Source organism: Serinus canaria, chromosome 2 (assembly GCF_022539315.1).
Source record: "Serinus canaria isolate serCan28SL12 chromosome 2, serCan2020, whole genome shotgun sequence".
Classification (NCBI taxonomy): Eukaryota; Metazoa; Chordata; class Aves; order Passeriformes; family Fringillidae; genus Serinus; species Serinus canaria.
The window spans coordinates 2,808,535-2,833,709 of record NC_066315.1 but is presented as its reverse complement, the minus strand read 5'-3'; the positions used below and the strand labels follow the sequence as shown (position 1 = coordinate 2,833,709).

At 40.4% G+C, this 25,175-nt stretch overlaps 1 protein-coding gene across 14 annotated transcripts in view; it reads left to right on the top strand.

Annotated features, from left to right (window-relative positions):
• The window catches only part of NKTR (natural killer cell triggering receptor), a 38,298-nt gene that overhangs the window by 9,697 nt on the left and 3,426 nt on the right, over window positions 1–25,175 (top strand). For 2 of the 14 annotated variants that reach the window (XM_030232149.2, XM_050971796.1), the window contains 13 exons: window positions 1,757–1,864; window positions 2,483–2,527; window positions 4,213–4,300; window positions 12,154–12,183; window positions 13,002–13,147; window positions 14,827–15,049; window positions 15,590–15,742; window positions 16,787–16,874; window positions 18,242–18,387; window positions 19,296–22,226; window positions 22,818–22,913; window positions 23,042–23,101; window positions 24,415–24,513. In XM_030232149.2, the coding sequence (XP_030088009.1) occupies window positions 1,757–1,864; window positions 2,483–2,527; window positions 4,213–4,300; window positions 12,154–12,183; window positions 13,002–13,147; window positions 14,827–15,049; window positions 15,590–15,742; window positions 16,787–16,874; window positions 18,242–18,387; window positions 19,296–22,226; window positions 22,818–22,913; window positions 23,042–23,101; window positions 24,415–24,513 (4,213 nt within the window). Of the gene's footprint in view, window positions 1–1,756; window positions 1,865–2,482; window positions 2,528–2,838; window positions 2,867–4,212; window positions 4,301–9,716; window positions 9,745–12,153; window positions 12,184–13,001; window positions 13,148–14,801; window positions 15,057–15,589; window positions 15,743–16,786; window positions 16,875–18,241; window positions 18,388–19,295; window positions 22,227–22,817; window positions 22,914–23,041; window positions 23,102–24,414; window positions 24,514–25,175 lie in introns of those variants that run through there. The other 12 variants (XM_018909132.3, XM_050971798.1, XM_050971797.1 and 9 more) reach the window with 12 other exon arrangements.

Sequence of the window (25,175 nt, the reverse complement as noted above, 5' to 3'; positions counted from 1 at the left end):
ATCTCACCCCCAGCTCTGTTTGAGGGTTTTAATTTTAGTTTGAAATGGAACAGAAATGTTATCATTTATGTGTTCATAATATATAACTTCAGAAAATACCATGAAAGTATTACAATGCCATGAAAATACTTCATTTGTGTGAAGTACAGCATAGATCACCCATTTCATTGTTAATTTTTGAAGTTCTAAAATGTTTCTACTGATGTAATATTTGTTTGGAAAAGTGTGTTGAGAACTCTCACTGGAGGGTTTTATGATATTCCATCTTATTGAAACAATTCAAATGCAGCCCCTGGAGTCTGAACTGCTTTTCACTTCTGGGTCTGCAGTAGAGGCAGCCCTGGTGATGTTCTGTTGGCACAGGAATTTAACTGTACCAGCTCAAGTGCCATGCAGGATCCCATTCTCCGAGGGGATTTTCCATAGCCCTGAGGGACATCCTGAGACATGACCAAACATGCAGGCAGATATTCCATGGTGGTGTTTGATGAGAGGTTTTCAGTGCTGTACAAAGAGGGGAGGAGTGTGTCCATCCCTGTAATAAACAGCTTTGCTTGCTTAACTCACGTGGAAAACAAAAATGGGGTAGGAGGAGGTGTGGATTTGGATTAAGGGTGTGGAGAGCCAGGTAAATAACTTGTACTCCATGAGTGGAGGATGATGAACAGCAGTACCCTGAGTGGGTTTTGTGCCACAAAACTGCCCTTTGCCCTCATCCTGGCAGTGCTGGGCTTGGAATGGCAAGTTTGGGATGATTGAGCTGGCAGGTAATTTGGGGTGGCAGAGTAATAGACTGCAGCAGGGGAGCGTTGGCTCTGGATAATGAGTGTATCTGCATTTCTGAGAGTGCAGAATATTTGATGAGATGTCCTCTAACCCAGTGTCAAATACCTATTCCATAACCAGTGATGGGGTGAAACTGAACTTTGGGTTATTTATTCTGTTAATTTGTCTTTCAGTGCACTGCATCTCCTGTACATGTGGATAATGTGGGGCTTTAACTGCTGCACAGTGTAAAATATTATTATTATTATAACCTTTTACTGTTAATTGCCACATTCTGCCAGCTCCCCTGCTCTGGGAAGCTCCAGTCAGTGTCTCTTGACCAGTATAAATCCCTCATGGACCTACTGCCCAGAACCTCAGCCCTGCCAGTCATTTTCACCTCATCCACAAGTCCAGGGCAGCTTCTCTTCTGAATTTTGGCAGAAGTGCTAATGAAACTTGAGGTTGTGGGACCACTAACTCAAAAATCACCAGCCCACCTGATCTGCAGCTGCTGTAAAGGGGTGGCTAGACACTGGGCATGGACTGGGGAAGGTGTGGAAGCTTGGAGTAGCTCAATCCCACTTTTCCAAGTGTGGGTCACATTGAAACCGAGTTGAAACCTGTTTTGCTGGCTTTTTTCCTGGGAATCATCTGGCACATCCAGAGTGATGTGAGTGGTTTGAAAAGGATACTGTACCCACAGAAAATAGCTAACCCACCATTATCCTGAACTCTTTTTCATAAATTACCCTGAGTAGATTTACTCACTCCTTCTTGAGGGGGAAAGGAAATTTTTTTTAAGAAAAAACTTAATTTTCTCCTTAGAGTCCCCTTGTAAAGATCTCCCTTCGGGATGGTGAAAAGCCATCAGGTAGGACTGTGTTATCTTTTGGTTATGGCTGCCGTGTCCATTAGAACTAGAGGGGGAAAACCCTTGGAATTTGTTCAGTGACAATCTGTAGATTGTTTTTGTTTCACCTTCTTGCAGGTGAAAAAGGAATTGGCAAAACAACTGGGAAGAAGCTGTGCTACAAAGGCACCACATTCCATCGTGTGGTTAAAAACTTCATGATTCAGGGTGGGGACTTCAGTGAAGGTAAAATGGGCTTTTAAAACTGCCAAGTTTGAAATGGAACAGAAATGTTATCATTTATGTGTTCATAACTTCAGGAAATCCATGAAAGTATTACAATGCCATAAAAATACTTCATTTGTGTGAAGTATAGCATAGATCACCCATTTCATTGTTAATTTTTGAAGGTCTAAAATGTTTTTACTGATGTAATATTTGTTTGGAAAATTGTGTTGAGAACTCCTCACTGGAGGGTTTTATGATATTCCATCTTATTGAAACAATTCAAATGCAGCCCCTGGAGTCTGAACTGCTTTTCACTTCTGGGTCTGCAGTAGAGGCAGCCCTGGTGATGTTCTGTTGGCACAGGAATTTAACTGTTTGAATAAGTTTAAAATTGATAATAAAGCATCGAATGAGCTAGAAATGTCTCCAGAAGGATTTCTGGATTTTTAATTCCTTTCCTGAAATACTTGTCCTTACCAAAATGTTTGTTTTCACTGTGTCCTGAAATCCTGGGCCTGACCAAATGAACCTGAGGAGGGAATATCCTATTTTGAGACTCAAGTGCTGGTGGAATGCTATGGACAACTATTGTATAAATGAAACAAAAAGGTTTAATTGCTGCTTTTTAATCTGTAGGTAATGGAAAAGGAGGTGAATCTATTTATGGTGGCTATTTTAAAGGTAAGAGCAAATATGTCTTTGCAGATTCTCTGTTCAGTCCTGAGATAAACAAGTCTTGATTCCCAAACTACTTAATGAAAGCAGGTTCACTCATAGATCACCTTTTGCATGAAACTAATGTTGCATGAGAATTCCTTTTATATGCATGACTTTCAGATAGTTTTTTGTTAATATTTAACTTAAATTGACAATTAATTAAGGCTAACATAATTGGTTAAACATGACTTTCAGCATGGAGGCTAGGCAACTTTATTCATGAATAAACTCCTATCTTCCTGCCTAAAACTGTCAACATATTCTTTTGTTTATAGAGAATGTGGTCTTTTGCAAAATGAAAAGGTAAGAGACAAAAGCTCAGTAACACAAATTCAAACTCTGTTCCCTTGTCCCCTCCCTGGTAAATATATAGACAACTGCTAAGTCCCTTTGTAGATGGATATCTGTGTTGCTTGGAGGAGTAAACAGTTCTGTGTTTAACCTTTCTGAGGGTTGATGACTTATTCTGAGAGAAAATCCACATAGTTCCAGCTCTAAACAGTGATTTCTTCTTTTGTTAATGTCCCTTTTCCTCCCCTTCCCTGCTCAAGGTTTGTATGCTTAGGGTTAATTTCTGACTTTATTTCTATGCTAAACAAGTCATTTTCCTTGCAAAGAATTGATAAATAAATGTACAATGACCTCTTGTAAAAATCTGTTGGAAGGAAAATGGTGAGTTTTAAAATTATTTGATTATTTCTTTAAAACCACAGGTGGTTACTGATATTCACGTGTTAAGACAGTGAATATATTTATTTACAGCCTCTGGTTCTGTGTGTGTTGCAAGTAGCTGTGGCTAGATGTATGAAACCAAGTTTCTCTTAAAAAAGAGGCACAGTTTGATGTGGGTCTATTGAAGTTTTTAGTCAAGGGAAGGCTTGAACAGATCCATTTACTAAGAAGTTACTCAGGGTTTGTTTCTCAGGGTGAATGCTAAATATGCAGGATTGTGTTTTGATATGTGATCTAAAAATTAATAGCTTTGTACATTCAAATTAGTATTTTTGTCTTTGGAAACGACGTGGAGATCTGGTTTTATATTCTGCTGTACAACCAGAACTCCTCTTTAATTCACTGCAATATAAAATGCACGTTCTATTTATTCTTAGTAGCTTTTATACTTAGATTTAGATACAGAGAGGTTTTTTCCCTTCTGTGCTTTGAGACTTCTAGTTTTGAGTTTTGTTTGTCTAGTTTGAGTTCTGAGTGCAGAGGTGGCATCTTTTAGTGTGCCATACCAGGGAAATAAACAGCTTTTTCTCCTGACCTTTCCACCTGGAGTGTAAATAACAGCATCATGTATGTTAATTCTTGTTTTAGAATGTCAATAATTCTGCCAGCCTTGTTCTTACCCAAATAACTCAGGATTTAAATCCATAATCTAATGTTTATTGAAGACACTCATAATGAATGAATTATTTTTAATTAGAAATGTTTGCACTATATCTGCACCATTTTAAGAAACAAAGTTTTGTCTCAGCTGTAATTTGAAGAGACTTGTTTAAACCTGATTGTTGTTTTTCCTCCAACCTGTTCCCGTTTCTCCAGCAGCAGCAGAATTTCTCCTTAGAGCATCCATAAGTTACTAAGAAAACAGCCTGCCTCCCTTGCCAGGGAAAATCTGACAAACATATTTTTTCTTCAAACAGATGAAAACTTTATTCTCAAACATGACAGAGCGTTCCTTTTGTCAATGGCAAACCGAGGGAAACATACCAATGGTTCCCAATTTTTCATGTGAGTAGAAGTGATCCCACAGTGGAGCTTTTCTTACACAGAGAAGCGCTGTTCATGAGAAAGATGGTATTGCTAAATTCTCCATATCCATGTTCTCCATCTGATCCTGGCTAGGACTGAGTGGCACCTGCAGTAGGAATTGATAGAGATCAGTATTTCTTTGTGGCATTCATTTAGATGAAAGCTGGGGCTCCATGGATGTTCTTCCTTTGTGGCTTTTTTCCCCTAAAAATATGATTTATGTTCAGTTCTTAGCAGCCAGGAAATCGATTCTTTGCTTTGTGGGTGCACAAATCTCATCAGATGATCTGCAAGTGACAGTGATGAGCACTGTATGTAAGGGGGAGTGAGATCTAGAGGTGTTTTGTATGGTTTTGCTCTTAAAATATGATGATTTATGATTTACTTTTGGGGAGGGGGTGTTTTTTTTTGTTGTTTTTTCAGGAGAAGAATGAGTGGGGATTTTTATTTGATAATTGTGATTACTATTAATTTTTCTTGAGTATTTGTTCCTGACATGCTTTTTTAATATATCATAACTCTGTTAACTTGTGCATATACCAACACTATGTAGAATTATGTGTTGATAACCAGATTTTTCTTTCATTACCTTTAAAAAATGCCATTCTAGTAACCACAAACTGTTAAATTCTAGAAGTTACAGAAAACACTTTTACTCATAATTAAAACACTCAGGTCTGATAGTTGAGGGTTTCCTGGTCAAAGCAGTTGTATTTTATGTTGAGGGTCAGGTTTTTTTAAGCTTGCAAACTTTGATGTGATTATTCCTTTTGTTAAACTCCCTTCTCAAAATTGCATCCTGTTGATGTTTACCAGTTTGTATTTGGAAAGAGCAGGTTGATAACTTTAGTCTGGACATACTCTGTGACACATCACTGGGATTTGAAAAGTCAATTTTAGCATAGTTCCTTAACTAGAAGAAGTCTTTTTTTCTTTGCCATCTTTCTTGGGGGATAAGAATGAATGGCGCTTCCCTGTCTTCAGTAAAGGAGTAAATTGTCCTCAAAAATCTTGGGTTTTTTTCTTTGCCTGAAAAAGATCTTCAGTATGATATGATGTAGTTCAGATAAGAAACATTTTTAGGTCTTTTCCTAAAAAATGTCCTGAAAATGGAAGATGCTTAAGAACCTAAAAGAAAGTCTCACACTTAACACTGTTTAGACATTCAAAAGAGATAAAATTGCTCCAAAAGCTTGTGTTCTGTTCCCTTCAAAGGATGTTTTACATGTTGTGCTTCATTACAATAAATCTGAAAGGATATATTTGCACATTAATATGGAAAACAGTTTATATAAATACAACTCCATGGCTTAATAAGCTCTCTGAAGGCATTGCTTCATTATTTTTTACTTGATGACTTGCCTTTGGGTTCTCTTGCCTTAATTTTCCATTTTTAAGCTTATCTGAACATTAAACATGAAAACCTAATGATGTCACATCAGTCAAGCAGCTGTCATTTGAGGGCTCTAAAGTTTCTTTTCTCTCCTGCATTTGATTCCAAAGTCATCTTCTTTCCCTGATGCTTGGTAGGCTCAGCTTGTTCAATCAGATTTAAACACCTTGTCTCTCCCCACACACCAAAACAACCCAAGGTTGTGTTGGATACTAAATTATAATTAATATAGGCCAATAAGTGAAGATTATTTAAAAGCACTTTCATCAAATACTTCAGTATTTTGAAAGATGCAGATTCCTTGAAAAATTCTGATTTTTTTTCATAGAATCACTTTAGGGAGAAGTGTGAGTTCAGTGGGAATTGAGGCAGAGTAAGAGACCTGAAAACTTCCACGTGAGCTGGATTCAGCTGAGCTGCCTGCAGGAATCCAGAGCTGGGTTTAGCTCTGGTTAGGCTTAGGTTTAGGCTTCTGGGGTGTCTTCTGTGGCCTTCAGGATGAGGATGCTCTCGAGTTCTTGCCTTCCCATGCAGATTTCTGGGGTACCTCTAATGTCTGAAAAGGCACCAGCCTGCCCTGGAGCCAGGGGAGAGAATCAGGATTCCAAGTGGGGAAACAGCTCCTAAAGGTTGTATCTAGGCAGTTTGTGCCTTCACTTCAAAATGCAGTTTATTAAAGCAGTTAGTCTTGCTGGGTGGCATTTGGCTGATTACTTTAGGGAATATACAGTGCTTCTAGAGAGCTTTTCTTTAATAAAATATTTTCTTCCTTTACACTTTGAGCTGAAATTAAAATGTGTTTTTTATACTCCCAGTAATGCTCAGTTTCTCTGTAGTTTATCATTAGGTAAAATATTCTTCAAATGTTTAACCTGAAAAGTGTGTGAAAGGCAATATTCAGTGGTAGCCTTCAGATTTATTCTTTAATATTTGTATATATTTCATTTCATTGAATAAATTTCTAGAAAGGGAGATAGTTCATCTGAGCTTCCTTAGAGCTCTGCATTTGTTCTCAGGGATGAGAACTTTGTATCTTGTACACATCTAGTGTGGCAGATAAGGAGTGCAAATAAGTGATTTTCTTTTCTATAACAGTTTGTCCAAGTAGGGCTAAAATAATAGCAAGGATCCTGACTATAAGAGTTCTGTTAATTCATCATAATTCTCTGCTCTCCAGAGAAAAGTTTATTTGGAATCATGAGTCTTTACAGGAAGTAATCAGGCAGCAAGTGTCTCCTTGGCGTATTGCACCAGCAAACCAGGCACAAGGCTGCAATGCCTAAAAGTTGATTCAAAGTGGACAGTTTTACTTCAAACAGAATCTCCAGACTCATCTTAATGTAAACAGACATCTGAGCCATCCTAAAAAATCATCAGCTTTCTTGGAGTAGTCAGCAATTTCTCTGGCAGGAAAGAGCTTGGAGGATTTATGGGCAACAGTGAGAGCTGGGCATGGGAAAGGCAATGGAAGTGATGTTAGGAGGCTTGAGGGAAAACCATGGACTGAAAGCCAAGTGTGCTGGAGAGTGGCACAGTGCAGAGGTGGAAGGAGGCAGAAATGTGTCTGTGTAGTATCACAAGTGCTGGGTTTAGTGCTTGTAGACTAATTCCCCTTTTTTCCCTTAATTGAGTGGGAGCAACAGTTGGGTGGGAAGGAGAAAGTGTAGCTGAGGGAGGATTGTGAGTTCCATGCACATGTGCTGTAAATAGGCCAAGTCTGTTCTCATGTGCCTGAGGAACATTTCCTGCTCTGGAGGAACACAGCATTTTGCAGTCCAGCAGAAAGGATCCGGAGAGAATCCCTCTAGATTTGTAAAATACTGCAGTTTCAGTGTTCTTTACCCAGAGGTTTGTAGCAGTTCATTGCAGTTGGAGAGAGTTGCAAAGGCACCAGGTTAGAAACTGGCTCTTGGTGTTTCCAGGGAGCCCACTCTGATTTTTTTTTTTTTTGTGAAAAACTTTCTGTAGAACCCTCAGTGATTTTACAAGTGTTCTAAACCCATGTGGGGGTGTAAACCTGTAACTGTCCTGTTTCCACGTGGGTCCTGAGCTAGGAATCTCTAGGATGGGGCAGAGATTGGCAGGAACCACTCCAGAATCATCTTTTTCTCTATCTCCAGTAGCTGCTTTGAATTGCTGCTGCCAACATCAGCAGCAGTTCCTGGGGGAGCACAGACAGAGCTGATACCCAGGGCTGTTCTGGATTTTCCAGCTCAGTGGCTGGATTCCTTTGGGTGATGTTCTGGAGCCATGTGCTCCCTTCTCTTTCTCTGGAAATCTCTTGTCTCCTCACAGCCATTCCATCATTCCTGTGGCCATCCCCACCTGCCAGTGAGGAACTCCCAGTACAGAATAGGGCAGCCCTGGTGAAAATGAGGGAATAAAGTAACATTAATGACTCCTGATCCTCCAGCTGCTCAGCTCTGTTTCCCCTCTCACGCCAAATCTGCCAAGCTACATTTGTAGCAAACCACAAGTGCCCCTGCAGAAGAAAGAGTAAAGCAGGAATAGGAAGGAAAACAAAGTAACCTCTTCTTGAAAAGAGGGAAGTTTTGTGTCATAGTTGTTTAATTCTAATTCAGCTGTGGAATAAGCCCTTAGTGCAACCTAAAGAGGAGTCCTGGATTCTGTTCCTTATCAGTTCAAATGCTTGGAGTTCTTGTCTCTCAGTTCCACAGCTATTTAAAACTTGAGCCTGATTTCCTATTACTGACAGATTTATTTTTTTTCCTTATTGAGGGTGTTGTTGGTTTAATGTGTCTCTCAAGCTCTGCTTTCTTGCCCAGAACTAAATAGGATTTTTTGGTTAAAAAATATTTTAGCATGTGGTGCCATGCCCAGTTCATAAACTGAAACAAAGGAACCACTTTGATCTGCTAAATGAAGGATAAAATAATTTGAGAGTACACTTGTTTTGATTTTACAAATTATTTCTGAATGTTACCAGCTCATTAAAAGTAGTTCATATCTTTTTGGTGTCCCAAACCAGGTATTTTTCTAATCAACAGTTAATAATTTCCATAATTTCCTTTTTTTGTTGTTGTTGTTGTGAATGAAATACCTTTGAGGTAATTATTGAACAGTAGACTAATACAAAAATGAAAAAATGTCAGATGGAAGGGGCTGATGTTGCATTATCTTTCAGCATTATTGGTACACGTGCACTTCTCACACAAGCAGGTCCCATTGGCTTGATCAAAAGTTTATGGAAAAATGAAAACATTCCCAGGAGACTTTAATGTGCCATCATTACCAAAGAGATAATTAATCACTGATAGTTTGGTGGGGGTGGAGGGAGGGCTGTGGATGAGCTCAGCTGATAATGCAGTTTTCAAACATTGCTGCTGCTCAGAATTACACCAGGGTAAAATCCACTATCAGCTGCTGCAGCTGTTTGGGCTTTTTTGCACCTGCAATGTGGTTTTCATTCTGAAATTCTGAGCAGAAGCAATCAATGCACATATTTTAGAGAAAACACCGATTTTTCTTACTTTTAGAAAAGCTTCATGGTAAGAGGAGGATGTTAGCTAACGATGAACTGGCTGAAGTTGGCAACTCCTGGCTGTTCACATTTCCTCTGTTTAGCCAAAATTTGCGTGCCAGCCTGGGGAGTTCCTGCTTAGGAATGGATTCAGCAGAACCTCTGAACCCCTGTGGAGCTGCAAGCATGTGAATAAACCCACAGAAAATGCTTATTCATCTGCTTCAAGTTGGGCATTTTTTGCTGGATTGAGACTTAGAGGGGAGTGGGGGCATCTCTTTCTAACTGTTTTTGCAGTTTTGCAAGCAGGTTTTGTCTCGAGTTTTCTTTTTGTTTTTAAGGAGAACTTTAGTTTTCAATGTGTATTCTAAAGAAAATTTAGAGCCCTCTCTTAGGCATCCTTTTTCTGCATACAACTTGATTAATAATAATTTTAAACTTGTATTTAATAAAACATAGACTCAGTTTTGTCTGAAAATGTATTACAATTTATTTCTGCCATTTTTGTGTAAAATTTACAGAAACAGTGTTACATCGTGCGCTCCAAAGGTAATGTCTCATTCCTCTAAGGCTGTGTCCTTTCCTTTTCTTTCTGTTTTTCTCTTTCTTGTTTTTCTGATCATATTGTTATGTGCATTGAACCCTTTCTTAGGCCTGAGGTTCTTTGGGGGGGTGGGTGAGAATGTGCTTTTATCAAAAAGATGATTTTCTCTTCAGCAGTATCTTAAACCAATTTAAACTTGAGTGAAGAAAGGTATTTGTCCTTCTGTAAATGACCTGCACAACAGTGTCTATTAAAAGGCAGATTTTGAATGGTTTAAATGATGAGAGCTCTACATTGAAATGTTCTAATAAAGCATTATTTTGGGGGGATGAACTCATCGTGGCTTTAGGTTTCCATAGTGCCAAGACAGGAGGTAGGTTTGCTCCTGGTTAAGTTCTGAAGCCAAAGCAAATATTCAAGGATTGATGCAGACAACCTTGGAATGCTTTTTTAAAGTGCACCTTTGCAGAATAAATGTCACATTACAGCCCTGACACCGAGGTGAGAAAACTTTCAAAGGTACCACGAGGTTTTGGGGCTCTGCTTTCCATGGGAAGTTGTTCAGTCACCCAAGTCCTTGTGGTGCATCTGAAAGGTTTCCCTGTGGGACCAAGCTTCTCCTGGAGTTCTCTCTTGGTGAACAAGGACAAAAGCCTGTCCATTTTACCTCTCAGACTGCCAGGGGAGCTGGGCAGCCTCTGCATGGGTTTTAATGCACCAACCACCCCTTCCTCTGCTCAGTAAGCACCAGTCCAAAGGCAGCTCCTGCTTAGGTAATCTGCTTAATTAGTCTCCAATGCTGCTGCAGGAGCAGGAGCACCTGCAGCCTCCCCAGCCTCCCCAGCTCTGGTTTTCAGCCTATTGCTGTTTCCAGCTAATTCTAAACTCTCAGTCTTCACTATTATTGGTTTCATTGAATTAACCCACTTCTATTTTTTTCACCCCTTTAAATCAGCTTCATAATTAAAGCTACTTAAACTGTTTACTTAGCAGCAGGTTGTTAATGCAGTTAACTCTTGCTTCAAGAGCTTCAAAAGCCATAAGGATTTTTCTTTTTGTAGCAAAATGCTGTGTTAGCAAGGAAAAATCAAAGAACACCCACTGCTATTGAGAAATTTAATGTTGTGTTAATAACATTTATTCCCCTGTGTTAACCCAAAGAAACTTTCTGTATGATTCAGTAGTAACGAAGTGGGTGGGCTGGTTGACATTTGGAGCTTTAAAAAAAATTAAAAAATCAAGAGTGTAAACACTCCTGATTCACATTTCCACCTTTTGAGATGTGTTCAGCACTGCAGGGTTTTGTGACCTAATAGTTTAAAACTCGAGGGGAGAGAAGTGTTTAAGAAGTAATATTTTATTCTAGCAGTGAAAAACTGACTTTTTCATACCAAATCTGTGTTATTGTAAATCTAGAAAAATCACCTGTGATTGATTATTTATTTGAGAGAGGGGAGTTCATTGGAAGAAGGCTTTAAAAGCACAATAGTGCTTGGAAGGAGAGAGAGAAATAATGTTTTCAGAAGTGATTTCTGTTTTATTTCTCCTCCAATATTTGAGCAGGCTCTGATGTTCTTTACTCAATATTCCTGCATAGCAGGATCCCCTGTGCAGCAGGAATTCAGGCTCACTTGGAGAAGCAACTTTAGTTTGCTTTTGGAAAAGGATTCACAGCATTAGAATCCAAAAGATTTGTACAAAAGGCAGTTGCATTTTCCATTCAGGCTCAATGTGAGCAGCCAAAAAATAGGGAGGAAATCTCCATTTATCAGTGAAGTGTAGGTGGCACAGAATGTCTGCTGTTGATTTTGGGAAGCCTGTGAGGTTTGGAGCTGAAGTGTTTGATGATTTAAGACACAAATATTGCTTTGTGTTCTGAGTCAGGGGGCCAAGCAGGTAAATGGGGAGTGAGAAAGAAGTGGTGTGAGGTGAGGGGAAGCAGAAAATCTCTCACATATCATAACTCTTCTTTTTTAAAATAAACTGTCTTTAAAGTGACCTTGCAATCTAAGAAGCTAACAAGCTCAGAAACATTTAAATCCCACTGGTCACCTAATATTTATCACCAAATTGTATCTTCTCAGTGATTAAAAATCATAAAGTTACATTAAATGTGTATTTAAAGACACTTGGAAATTGTTTACTGCATGCATGAAATGGTACTTGGTACAGCTTTCAGTATGCACACTTAGCTAAACTTCAAACAAGCACCATGTAAAAGTTTAAGAAAGCCTCTGTGTATAATCTGTAATTTTAATTTGTTAATTCCATGTATTTAACTGCGTTTTTTCACTATTTTTGTCTTACCTTCACCTCTTTTTTTTTTTTTCTGTGTCATTCTCCTCTTTTACTTCATCTGAATCCCTGATTTTATTTTATTTTACCATCTTCCCATCTTGCTGTTTGTCCAACAGAACAACAAAACCTGCTCCTCATCTCGATGGGTAAGAATCCTTTCATATTACTCAAATGATTGCTGAAGTTTGAGGGTTATATTGAAAGTAGACAACAATGGGGAAACAAATCCTTAACTCTGTGGAAGTTATACAATGGGATGGGATGAGATGGAAAACAAAAGTTTCAGTCCTATAAAAATTTCAAGTCACAACTTATTTCCTAAAGCTGGACAAAAACTTGAATTGTCTTAAATCCTAGGATTATTTCTTTAAAACTGCTCACTGCCCTCAGCCCATAAATCTGGGAGTTGAATTGCCAAATTTAATATATTTGAGCAGTCATCTCTTTTGGGGCTTGTTTTTATCCCTAAAATTTATGGGGCAAATGGAAGACAGAAAGAGAAATGTGGTACCATAGAACAAACCCAAGGATTCCTTTATTTTAACTGTCCCTGCAATGCCAGGGGGGAATTGTACCCTGGGTTTGTAGAGATCTATAAATTCTGCTCCTCTGGGGAGGAGTTCTGTCATGTTTATAGACGGGCTCTTGATCTCTCTTGCACAAAACTGCAAAAATAGAAGGGTGGGTTAGGAATTTTAATCTGTTTACCCTGCCCTTGTTGAGGAGAGGAGGCTGCTTCAGTTTGAGGGGAGTACTTGATGTCAGAGTGGATCTTTGTTTCACATTGCATAAAATCTTAGCACTGTTGTCAACGTTCAACTTAAAATCATTAAGAAACCTTATTTAATGCATTAAGAGCTCAATGTGTCTATCTCAGACTGACTTTTTAAATGTGAAACTAATTGGAAAACCATCCCAGTGACTCACAGACGTTTTATACTTTGTAAATCCTTCCTTTCTGCAGCGTGCACGTTGTCTTTGGGCTGGTTATTTCTGGGTTTGAAGTCATAGAACAGATAGAAAATCTCAAAACCGATACGGCGAGCAGGCCCTACGCAGACGTGCGAGTCATTGACTGCGGGGTGCTGGTCACCAGGTCAGCCAAGGATGGTGAGTTCCCAGAATTATTCATTAGCTTTAATTCAATATTCCCAAATTAGTGATGTTCCTGTGTGGGGAAATGGATTTGTAGGGAATTCTGCAAGCCTGGCAGAAGGCTCACACAGTGTGTGCATCTGTGTGCAAACCTTGAGGTGAGAAATGCTGACTGGGAAATGCCATGGGATGGACAGACATTGCTGAGAGAGAAATGGAGCCAGGAACAACTTCAAAGGGTGGCCTTGCAAATAAGGCTGGATCCTTTGGAGAAACAGAACAGGGAAGAGGCATTGGAGTGGGACCCACGAGGGGTAATTTTAGATGGGGGCTTTAAGGCATTTTCAGCATGGTGTGGATAAAGCTGATAGGCCAAGAGACACTTATAATGTATGGTAATTAGCTTCTGATTGTGATGGTGTGAGTGATAACATCTTTATTGTCTCACCCTTCGCATGAGACTGAAAATGGAATAAAAGATTTTAAAACACTTCTCAGTTGCCTCAGCTCTGGGTCAGAAAAGGGTTTAATCCAACATCCCCCTCCCAGGAGCTGTTCCTGATCTCTCTTCTTGCTGTGCTGCAGAACCTGCTGAATGACAGAATTCCTTTTGTTCTTCGTGGGCCTCAGGGTGGTTTGTCCACTCTTGAAGCAAACAGGGAAGAACTCAAGGTCTGCTGGAGTTTAATCAATATAATTGTACCCTGGGAGTTCAGGGATTTCCCCCAGAACAGGAGGGACTGTCAAAATAAGATAGGTGATGGTGTATCAGAAGTTTAAACAGAAATGAGTGGGTCAGAAAAGGGCTTAATCCAACACTCATGTTCTCAGAGAGTACCACAATTCCACCAACTGCTAAAAATCATTATGGTAGATGTGTAGAATCTTTTTTAATTCTTGTGAGCCTGCAAAATATAAATCTTGGTGTAGGGGAGGAAGGCACAGCAAAAAAAAAAAAATCTGCCCTCAGCATTTTTCCTCTGTTCATGTTAGAGGTTGACTTGACAAACTCAAAAAGGAATGAAAAGTTATTTTTCTGTGTTTGAAAGAGGGAAACACAAATGCACTTTTCTCAAAGTTGGATTTTGTGCACTCTTCAAAGGTTTATTTTAAGATTCTGTAAAGTTAATATATGCAATATATGTGGTCAAAGTCTATTTTCCTTTTCATGAAGATTCATAGAGAATGAATGATCTTAAATATATGTTTGGACAGTCTCTGTAAATTAGTGAAGTTTGCATTTTCTACCTAACTTCTGATTTTCCTCAGGATAGGGTGGTAATTTATGTCCTTTAGAGGAAGTCAAGAGGAGCTCTAGTGTGAAAGTGTGAGGATGCAGAAAAGAGGAAATAACAGAGTTTTAAAAATAAAAAATACACAACTGGGACAGCAACTAATTTGTTCTTAATCTTTGATTTGCAACCTGTGCATTGTTTCCAAAAGCACCTTGGTTTTTTTACTATAATGGCCTTTGATTATATGTGTTATCTGTCTTTGCTGACTTTGTGCCCAGTCTAAATTCATGTTGGTATTATACAATCAGATGAGCTTTTGATTCTTTGATATTGTGAAAAAGTTCACAGAGCTTTTCTAAAATGACTCATTTGTATATTTATACATCTATAAAATGATGTGCTTTGTGCTTTTACATGCACACACATGTGCACAGTGTCAATTGAAAATATCTGTTCAAGCTTTGGAGAAGAAGAAGAAAGTTTGCTCTGACTCAGAAGCCTCAGAGTCCTCTTCCAGTGCATCCAGCTCTTCAGAATCCTCCTCTGAGAGTGAGGCTGAGAATGAAAGGAGTAGGAGGAAAAAGAGGAAAAGAAGAGCTAAAACCAAACAGTCCAGAAAACGAAGGAAGGAGGAGAGGAAGAAGGAGGATCCAAGGTGCAAGCGAACCTCAAGCCAAAGACGGTGACTGGTCTCTAAAATCTACAATTGCAGTAAAATCTGGGGAATTCTGCTTGGTTTTCATGAAGTGCTTAAGCAGTAAATATGAAAATGTTTTTAAGTTTGGGGTTTGGTACATGATTTTATAAACAAACAGCCTTAAAACTGAGCTTGTTGTTGAGTTTTCCATGAAATTGAAGATATTAGTAGATAAAAGCAAGAGTGATATTGAAATTACTAAATTCAACCATGTGAAACTATTCAAGGCTCAGCACACCTATGTAAAAGTGAGACTCTAGGCAAATTGCAGAACTTTGTACATATATTTGATTATACTTTAAAAATATCTCAAAGGTGTAAATGAACAGCACAATTACTTGCTGTAAAGCAAGAACTGAACTTTCTCCAGTAATAATGGCCCATCCTCCCTTTAGCCTAAAATAGGTTGTGAAACACATCTTGGTTTTTAAGCCACCTTTAAGTTTGATGCATCTTGTCTTGGAACCCAGTTGGACAAGGGATTTCCCAGCTAACTGTGATTTCTCACCCTGCTCTTTCCCTCAGCAGCCTTTCTGACAAGAGCGATGTCACAGACAAAGTCGACCTTAGCACCAAGCGGGACAAGCCCGTGGTACGTCCTGAAGAAATCCCCCCAGTGCCTGAAAATAGATTTTTGCTCAGAAGAGATGTGCCTGTTGTCAATGTAGAGCCTGAACTGTAAGGAACTCTGAGCTTTTTATTCTGACTTGCTGAAATCTGTGCATGAAATATTCCTGTTAACATTCTCTTCCTGGTGCTGCTGACTGCAGTGTCAGGATTGCTGCATGTGGTCATTTCACTGTCCTTTTTACAGTTTCTTTTCCTTGTGACCTGTGCCAGGGGTTTTCAGTGAGATCTCGAGATGATTTCATTGACCTTTAAGGTGTTAAACTCAATTAAAAACAATTAATGAATCATTTCAGAAGTAATCATGCAATGCAAACCACAGGAAATACTTGATTGCAAGGGAGACTTGGGATTGGGAGAGGTGATTTTTTCATCTTTCTTAGACTGATGAAGAAACATTGGTTCAGAATCAAGTCCCTGGAATTTCATGACTTTAGCAGTGTTTGAGAATAAGAGAAAATGCTCTTCTTTTGCAACAAAGGAAGTCACAAGTTCACAAGATGCTTTCAGATGTGTTTTGCACCTCCACTGTCAAATTTCATTGCTTTTGTAGCTGAGCCAATCCAGTACAGTGGATTAGCTCTAAAATGGGTGTTGGGTTTGTTGGGTGTTGGGTTTGTTGGGTGTTGTGGTTTTATATTCCCTTAATGGTACAGTCTCTTGTAAGTCTTTCCTTGGAACAGCACTCACATCCCAAAGATTTACTCACTGTTTTTGGGGATATTACGTAGGCTGAAAGAAGCAAAGCTTTAGAACCTGTGACCTATCCTGAACTGGGATCCTGAAACTCTTCTGCCCATGTTGTCTTCAGGATTTGTGCCCCAAACACAAGCTAACCTCTTGTGACAGTGTTTTGCAAGTTCATTGTTAGCATTAATTTCTGTGTCAAGAGATCAGGCTGCACATTTGGTTGAAAACAAATACATGTTGATTTGCCTTTTGTTGCAGAACTCTCTTGCTTTGTTTCTTGAAAAAAACACTGAATTCTGTCTGAAAATAAAGAAGATGATGAATATTTCTCATTTTTAACTTAAACTAATTGTAAGTTAATTGTGTTTTTTGCTGTGTAACTTCATACTTTATTAATTTATGTAGGAAGCTTCTTGATGCTGCACCAGTTCTGACTGACCAGAAGCCATCAGTCTCTAAATCTGGACGAAAAATTAAAGGAAGAGGCACAATAGTATGTGACAATTTTATTTATTTCTTTATTTCCTCTTACCCAGAGTAACATCCCTGACTTTGAGCTTTGAATTTCCCTGGAGAGCTTTGTATGACACTTTATTTACATGTTGAAGGATCCAGTTTAGACAGCACTGAAATCCTGTCAGGTAGTTGATTTTATAACACTTCTTTTCCATCCTTCCTCTTACTGTCTTTTAACTTAAAGATTGTTTGGAGAAAAAAAAAATGCCTAAATGGAATATCTGGGGAATACTTATGTAAATAAAGACTTAGGGAAAAATAACTTAAAGCAGAGTGGAATTGGCTTCTGCCAGATATTGGGGTTTCTGTCTTTTTTTTCATCATTTTGGCACCTTCTCAGCAAAATTAAGAATGAAAAAAGATGTCATTTAGGGCTGGCAGTTGGAGAAACACATTTTTCTTCCATCTCTTGTAGTCTTTATTAGCACAGTTTCTGTCCAGGTGTGGTGTTTTTCAAAATCCTTGTTTGTAGGTTCCAGAGTATAAAATGTGAGAATTAGGGAGGTCCATGACACCCTGCAATCTTTTAGGCCATCCTTCTGTAAAAGCTGTTTTTAAGTAGTCATTGCTTCAGCTGAAACAATAGGGAAGCTCAGATTATCTTGATTTTGGTTTTTTATATAAGAAGGATGTTTTAAAGCCTTTTGTAGTTACCTGGATAAATAAATACATGCATCTTTGTGATTTTATTCTGGGGGACAACACTTTTTTTTGCCCCATTTTATTGCTTTTATAAGTGGCTCAAAACAATTGAGTCAAATCCAGATGTGCTTTTATTGAGTCAAGGAGGATCTGATTTCCTCCCAGAATTTACCTAAGTGTGTATCCCACTGGGTAATGGAAAATAATGAGTTAGCAGTAGCAGAGTTCTTCTTTCTCTGCTGCACAAGTAGCTCTTGTTGCCTACTTAAATGCTCTGCCTAAGCATAATTTTTTTAAATGTGAAGCTCTTTTTTGTGAAAGAGTTTGTGATTTTTTTTGTGTTCAGTTTCTTATTTTTTTAATTGCTTTAAAGTGACTTAATCTGGATTCCCATTTCTGGGAGTTGAACAGAAGAGTTGAACAGCAGTAACTTTTGAAATGGGGTTTGTCTTTGCTCCTACAAACCATGAAAAGTGACTGAAGTGAAACATCTGTGCTTTAAAAACAAGGGTGGTTATCTGCAGTAATTGCGTTATTCCAAAAGGGAATCCATGGCCTCTTCCTTGATTCTTCCTTTCATGGTTCCAAAAGCTGGCTGTGCTGCTGGCCTCTTTTAGGCTTCAAAGTCTATACAAAAAGTCTGAAAGATGCAGTAGTTGTGCAGGAAAGCCTTGCTGCAGCTGTGTGTGTTTGCTGTCCCAGCGCTATCACACCCCGCCGCGGTCACGCTCCTGCTCCGAGTCGGATGATGAGGAGAGCAGCGAGACCCCTCCCCACTGGAAGGAGGAGATGCAGAGGCTGCGGACGTACCGAGCACCCAGCGGCGAGAAGTGGAGCAAAGGAGACAAGTAAGAGCCTCAGCACCACAGCTTTGAGATCTCCTGGCCTTTGGCAAGCCCTCACTGGTTGTGTGGATGTAACCACGGCAGTACCAGGATGAGAGGAAACGGCCTCAGGTTGTGCCAGGGGAGGTTTAGATTGGATATTAGAAAATTTTTTCACAGAATACACTGGAGCAGGCTGCCCAGGGAAGTGTGGAGTTACCACCCCTGGAAGTGCTCAGAAAATGTGGATGTGGCACCTGAGGACATGGTTTAGTGCTGAACCAGGTGGTGGGACTTGGTGATCTTAAAGATCTTTTCCAACCGTAAGGATTCAGTGATTTCCTTCTCCTCAAAGTGGATTACACAGTTTCTTTGGAGTAAAACAATCACATCCGCTAAGCCTTTATTGTGTTAATTGTATTTTCTTTCAGCAGTTGCAAACTGTGTGATGGATGGAAGTCAGCTCTCCAGAATTCCTGATGGTTTGATACTAAATAGGAGCTTCTACCAAATTACAGGAGATAAATCTTAAAAGGCAAACCTAAAAATATTATATGTAACTAGGAGTGCATAATTGCAAATGTTTCAGATTATTCTTTTTTATTTAAGTGTGGTTTAAAGATCCTGTTTTGCAGAGGTCAAAGTCCTGCAGACTGAAGCAATTTAAACTTTAAATCTCTTTACACAGGTCCTAAAATATGCAAAACTTGCTTGTGTTGGCTGATTTATTTCTTAGGGAGAGGTAGCTCTTGATAGTGATGCAATTCTACATCTTAAAATGAGTGTAAGGAGCTCAAAGCAATTCTCTGGTAATAAAGTGTTTGCTAGGGTTTATGTAAACTTACTTAATTTTAAGTTTAAAAATACCTAATTTATCTAAAGGTTTTTAAAGCTTTTGCACTTAGTCTGGGGCTTCTTTGTTTGTTTTCCAGGTTGAGTGACCCCTGTACCAGCAGATGGGATGAGAGAAGTGCATCCCGCAGATCCAGGTCTTGGTCCCATAACGGTTATGCTGATCTGAGCACTGTGAGATACTCCAGCCATCACAAGAAGCACAGGAAGGAGAAGAAGAAGGTGAAGCATAAAAAGAAATCTAAAAAGCAGAAGCATTTCAAGAAGCACAAGCAAACAAAGAAAAAGAAAACATCAGCCTCATCAGATGTAGAATCCTCTCATTCCTTCCACAGGAGGACAAAATCATCTTGTGATCGTGAGAGGAAATCTCGTTCTTCCTCATTGTCTTCCAGGCGTTCATCCAGGAGGGACTGGTCTAAATCTGATAAGGAAGACCAGAGCTTGTCATCTTTATCAAGCAGAGGGTCTCGATCATACTACAGGTCCAGATCCAGGTCTAGATCTAAATCAAGATCTTACTCCAGAAGAAGTTCTAGATCAAGATCGGCCTCTAAATCATCGCGATCTCGGAGTAGGTCGCGGACAAGTTCTAACCCCAGGCAGCAAAAGACTGTTCCCAATTCTCCACGAAATATTTCAGCACGGTTAAATGACACCAAGCTGACCAAGACTGCTGAGCCTGTCCGAGCAGTGATCCTGCCCAGTGACAAGGTTATCGTGCCACCGGTTGTCCCAGAAAACCTCCCTGTCATACCCTTAAGTGACAGTCCCCCACCTTCAAGGTGGAAACCTGGGCAGAAACCTTGGAAGCCATCGTATGAGCGAATTCAGGAGATGAAAGCTAAAACAACCCACTTAATTCCCACCCAAACTAATTACAATTTAGTGGTGGTTAAGGAGGCCAACACTTCCTCCTCCTATCGCAAGCAGGAGAGGAGCTCCGAGAGTGATCGGAGCGGTTATTCCAAAGGCCGCAGCGACAGGAGCTCGGAGAGCTGGCCCAGGTCCAGGAGCAGGTCCTCTCGAAGCCGCTCCTACTCAAGATCTTACTCAAGGTCTAGAAGCCCATCAAGCTCGAGGACAAAATCTCCTTCCTCTGGCAGGTCACCGTCCCCAAGTAAATACCGCAGTGACAGGTCGGGGTACAGCGAGTCCACCTCCGACTATTCCCTCAGCGATGAGGACAGGCACAGGAGCAAAAGGAAATCCACATCCAGCAATCCCAAAGCTCAGGGCCTCAAACTGAGGCAGGAAACGAGCTCTGATAGCACTTTACCTTACAAGCACCCAAAGGACTATGATGAGTCTTCCCAAGGGTTGAAGGAGAGTGACAGTTTGTCATCCTCAGACTTGTCCTCCGATAGCGAGCGCTCTGCCAAAGCGGTCCAAGAAAAAGAAGGTCGCTTTCCATTAGAAGGGGATGCTGAGAAACAGGATAAAAACAGCTTAGGGTCTGAGAGAGGGGAGGAGAAAGCCAAGGGTGAGCGGGATTCTGATCACTCCAAAAAGAAAGCAGCTAAGGAGAAATGCTCAGAGCAGCCCAGAGGTGGTGCAAAAACAAAACGCAAATCCTACTCAGGTAGCAAATGGGACTCGGAGTCGAACTCTGAAAGAGGAGAGGCAAAGCATAACAGGGGGGATTCCAGACCCTCCTCTGGGAAAGAAGAAGGAGAGGCCACCTCAGGGTCTGACACAGAGCTTAGTGTTACCAAAAGGATAAAAAAACAATCCAATTCCTCAGAGGGCTTTTTGGGTTCTGACAGCACGTGGAAGACAAGCAAACAGTTGTCGTCTTCTGAGTCTGAGAGTTCTTGTTCCAGCTCAGCAGACACTCGAGGCAAGTTGAAAAAACACAAACATGGGTTGAAAAAGACTCCTAAAAAATCACATTCCAAAAAAGCAAAAGAAAAATCGAAAGGCAAAAAGGAGAAAAAACACAAAGTCCAGAAAAGAAAAGAAATGTTTCATTGGCAGCCCCCCCTTGAGTTTGGGGAAGAAGAGGATGATGAGATAAATGAAAAGCCGGTCACCAAGGATGATAAAAAAGAAAAGCAGCTTAGCAGGGACATAAAGGATAAAAAACAAGTTTGTGAAAAGGATGAAATAGTCACAGATAAAGTGGGAAATGGTGAAAAGTCGTGTGTGAATGAAAACCTTTTAGATAAAAACACCATATGTGGAGCCTCGCCAGATTGCAGCAACCTTAATAAAGAGCCCATTGAAACAAGCACTTCAACTGGTATTTTAAACTCAGGAATAAGCGTGGCTGCCTGCAAGAGTGAGATGAAACAAGCTGAAGAAAATAACCAGAATGGGCTGGAAGATGTTATTCAGACAGATGACAACATGGAGATTTGTACTCCGGATCGTAACTCACCGGGGAAGGTGGATGTGGATGTTTTGTCTCCTGTCATTCTCACTGCTAAACCTTTAAGTGCTGGTGTAAAAAAAGAGTTGCAGGTTGAGACCCCTGAGCAAGATGCTGTCAAACTGGGAAACAATACAAGAGACTTTATTAATATTAAAGAAGAAAAAGAAACGGGAAGGCAAGAAAATAACTCTGCCCCTGTGTCTGGTGCTAAAGACTGTAGTTTAAAAAGTGAAATTTCTGAAAATACACCAAGCAATATGATAGACAATAAATGGAAGCCTTTGCAAGGTGTTGGTAACTTAAAACCAGCAACAATCAGTACAACCACAGAGGTTAAAAATGTAGCATCAGCACCAGAGCCTAAACCAGCAGGTTTAAGAATTGAAATAAAAGCAAAAAATAAAGTAAGGCCTGGGTCTCTCTTTGATGAAGTGAGGAAAACAGCCCGGCTAAATCGTCGGCCAAGGAACCAAGAAAGTTCCAGTGAGGAGGAATCTCCGAGCAGAGATGACAACAGCCCTTCCAGGAGTCTCAGCAGGTCACGAAGTAAATCTGAGTCTAAATCCAGACACAGAACAAGGTCCATATCCTACAGTCACTCGAGAAGTCGATCCCGAAGTTCTACATATTCATACAGGTGAGAAGCACGTGCTGCTCGCACAGCCAGCCCTGGCAAATTGAATGTTCCTATGTTTCCAAGGAATGCTTTTCAGGTTGTGTTTTCTGATTTTTAACAGCCCTGTGTTATAGAACCACAGAGTGGTTTGGGTTGGAAGGGACCTTAAAGACCATCCACGGGCAGGGATACCGTCCATTATCCCAGGCTGCTCCAAGTCCCATCCAGCCTGGCCTTGGACACTTCCAGGGATCCAGGGGCAGCCACAGCTTCTCTGGGAAACCTGTGTCAGTGTGAAGTGACCTCCTTATCCTGTCCCTTCATCCCTTGTCTCAAGTCCCTCTCCAGCTCTCCTGGAGCCCCTTTAAGCCCTTGAAGGGGCTCTGAGCTCTCCCTGGAGCATTCTTCTCTCCGGGTGAACATTCCCAGCTCTCTCAGCCTGGCTCCACAGCAGAGGGGCTCCAGCCCTTGGATTAACTCAGTGGCCATAACACCCAGCAAGGATGGAATAAATATTTAGCTAGAAAGCTAAAGATTTCTAACTTCTTCTGGTTCCCATTTTCTGCTGCTCTTCTCCTCAGCTGTGTTCTCTCTTGGTGTCTTTGGCTGTAGGTCCAGGAGCTACTCGAGGAGCCGGAGCCGGGGCTGGTACAGCCGAGATCGCTCCAGGAGCCGGAGTAGTTCCTACCACAGTTACAAGAGCCGTAGGTGAGTTCATCCATCTGGAAACGGTGCCAAACATGTTCTCCTCCTCTTGTTCCCCCTCTCCCCCTGCCCTCTTCAGCACTTTTGGTTTCTGTTGACTAAAAACCCCTCTGTGGTTTTGATTTTGTCAGTCGGAGCTACAGCAGGAGCCGATCCAGGAGCAGTTCCTATGGGCACCACAGTCGATCCAGGTATGGATTTGATGTCTTGTGCAGTCTGTCCTGGAGCAGAGGCTGGACAGAGCTAAAGAATAAAGCAGGGATTTATCCAAAGGATCTCCTCCATGGATGCACCTTGGGCAGCAGCAGAGCCCAGCCAGGGCTGCACCCAAGATGACCCAAAATGGCCCCAAAATGCACCAGCGCTCCCGGGGTCTCTCCCTGGGATCAGCTCTGCTCCATTCCCACCTTGCAGTTCATTGTCCCAGCCCAGCTTTAGCCCAGGCACTCCCACCCTGCTTGTTTTTCTCTCTCCAGCCCACGGGGTTTGTGCTCCTGGCCTGAGATTTGGCTCATTTGTCCTTGGTGCCCAGCTGGAGCAGGAATTGTTTTGTCTCCCTGCTCTGAGCACAGAGCTCACCATGCCCTGATGGGAAGCTCAGCCCCACACACTAAAGCAGCACAGAATGTGAAAATATAAAAGCTAAAACCTGAGGCATCAGATTGTCCTTTTATACAAACTCTTGCAAGAAATGTGCTGCCCATCAAATCATCTTAGTATAAATGTACTTTTATTTGCATTTCTTTAAAATAGACTTTATTATATAATTATTGTCTATGATACTATTATAAATTGCACATACTCCCTATTTTATTATACATACTGTAATACAAATGCTTATCTAAATACATATTTATTTATAAAAGTACTTTTAAAGATTATTTTAATTTCATAAAATCACAGAATGGTTTAGGTTAGACAGGACCTTAAAGATGATCCAACTCCCTGCCATGGGCAGGGGCACCCACCCCTAGACGAGGGTGCTCCAAGCCCCATCCTGCCTGGCCTTGGACACTTCCAGGGATTTGTAGTACTTAAAACTATTATAATAATATCATGATGGCAACTTGAATCAAAGCAAAAGGAACACAAGACACTTTCAAAAGCTAAAAATAACCAGACCATCCTGGCATTACAATTGTAGGTAATGCTATAAGTAGTAGTGAACACATTTGCTTTTGTTTTTTTTAAATAATATTGAGTTACAAATGGAATTGCTTGGCTTGCTTTCAGAAGTATCAGCAAAGAATTTTACTAGGAAAACAAGGGACAGCACAAAGCTTTTAAAGGCTTACTATGTCCTTCCTAATAAAATTTGAGATTTTTCCTGGTACTTTGAAGCGTGTTATTGTGTTGCTTTAACCTTCATAAAGCGTAGAATTGTTTGCCACATCCTTGACAGTAATTTCTGTACATCCCCTCATATCTCTATATAAATATCCTTTAAACCAGCACTTTAGACCAGAAATTGTGAATTCAGTATTACTTTTCCCCCCCTCTAAAGCAGGTCCTACACCTATGACAGTTACTACAGCAGGAGTCGGAGCAGGAGCAAGAGGAGCGACAGCTACCGGAGATCTCGGAGCTACGACCGGAGATCCAGGTGGGTCTGACCCTACTTGGGTGCACAAGGATTTGCTGAACACAAACACAGGGTGTTTACAAGGCCAGAGTGCTGCTTTTTCCCCAGAAGAATAAGAAATTCGCTCAGCAAAAGTAATAATTCACCAAATTCTAATTAAAATCAGAGCGTGTGTGTGAGCGAGGAAGTCGGAAGTTCTGACGTTCCAAACAGGAGGATGGGGAAGCAGCCAGGATAAGGACAAGTTGATTTCCAGTTCATTGTATCCATGCTTTCAAAATTAGCACCTTTTCCCAGAGAAATGATGAAGTCCCTATCCCTGGAAGTGTTAAAAACTTGTGGCAATGACATTGAGGACGTGGTTTAATAGTGAGGACAGTGGGGCTGAGTTTGCTTGGTGATCTCAAAGGTCTTTGCCAACCTTAATGATTCTATGATTTGATTTATTATATTTTTTAAATAATATCAAGTGGTTTTTAAAACCCACATAGCTCACAAGATTTAACTCAAGTGCTCTCTAATGGATTAAAAGCTGCCTGGTATGCAAAGAATTCCACTGTATAGTAAATTCTTTTTGGTTATCCTGCAGAAGTGGATCTAAAACAATCTGGAAGGGAAGTTAAAAGTTTTGCTGCAATTGAGATTTAATTTTTAACTTCATAGAATGTATTTTGAAAGAATAT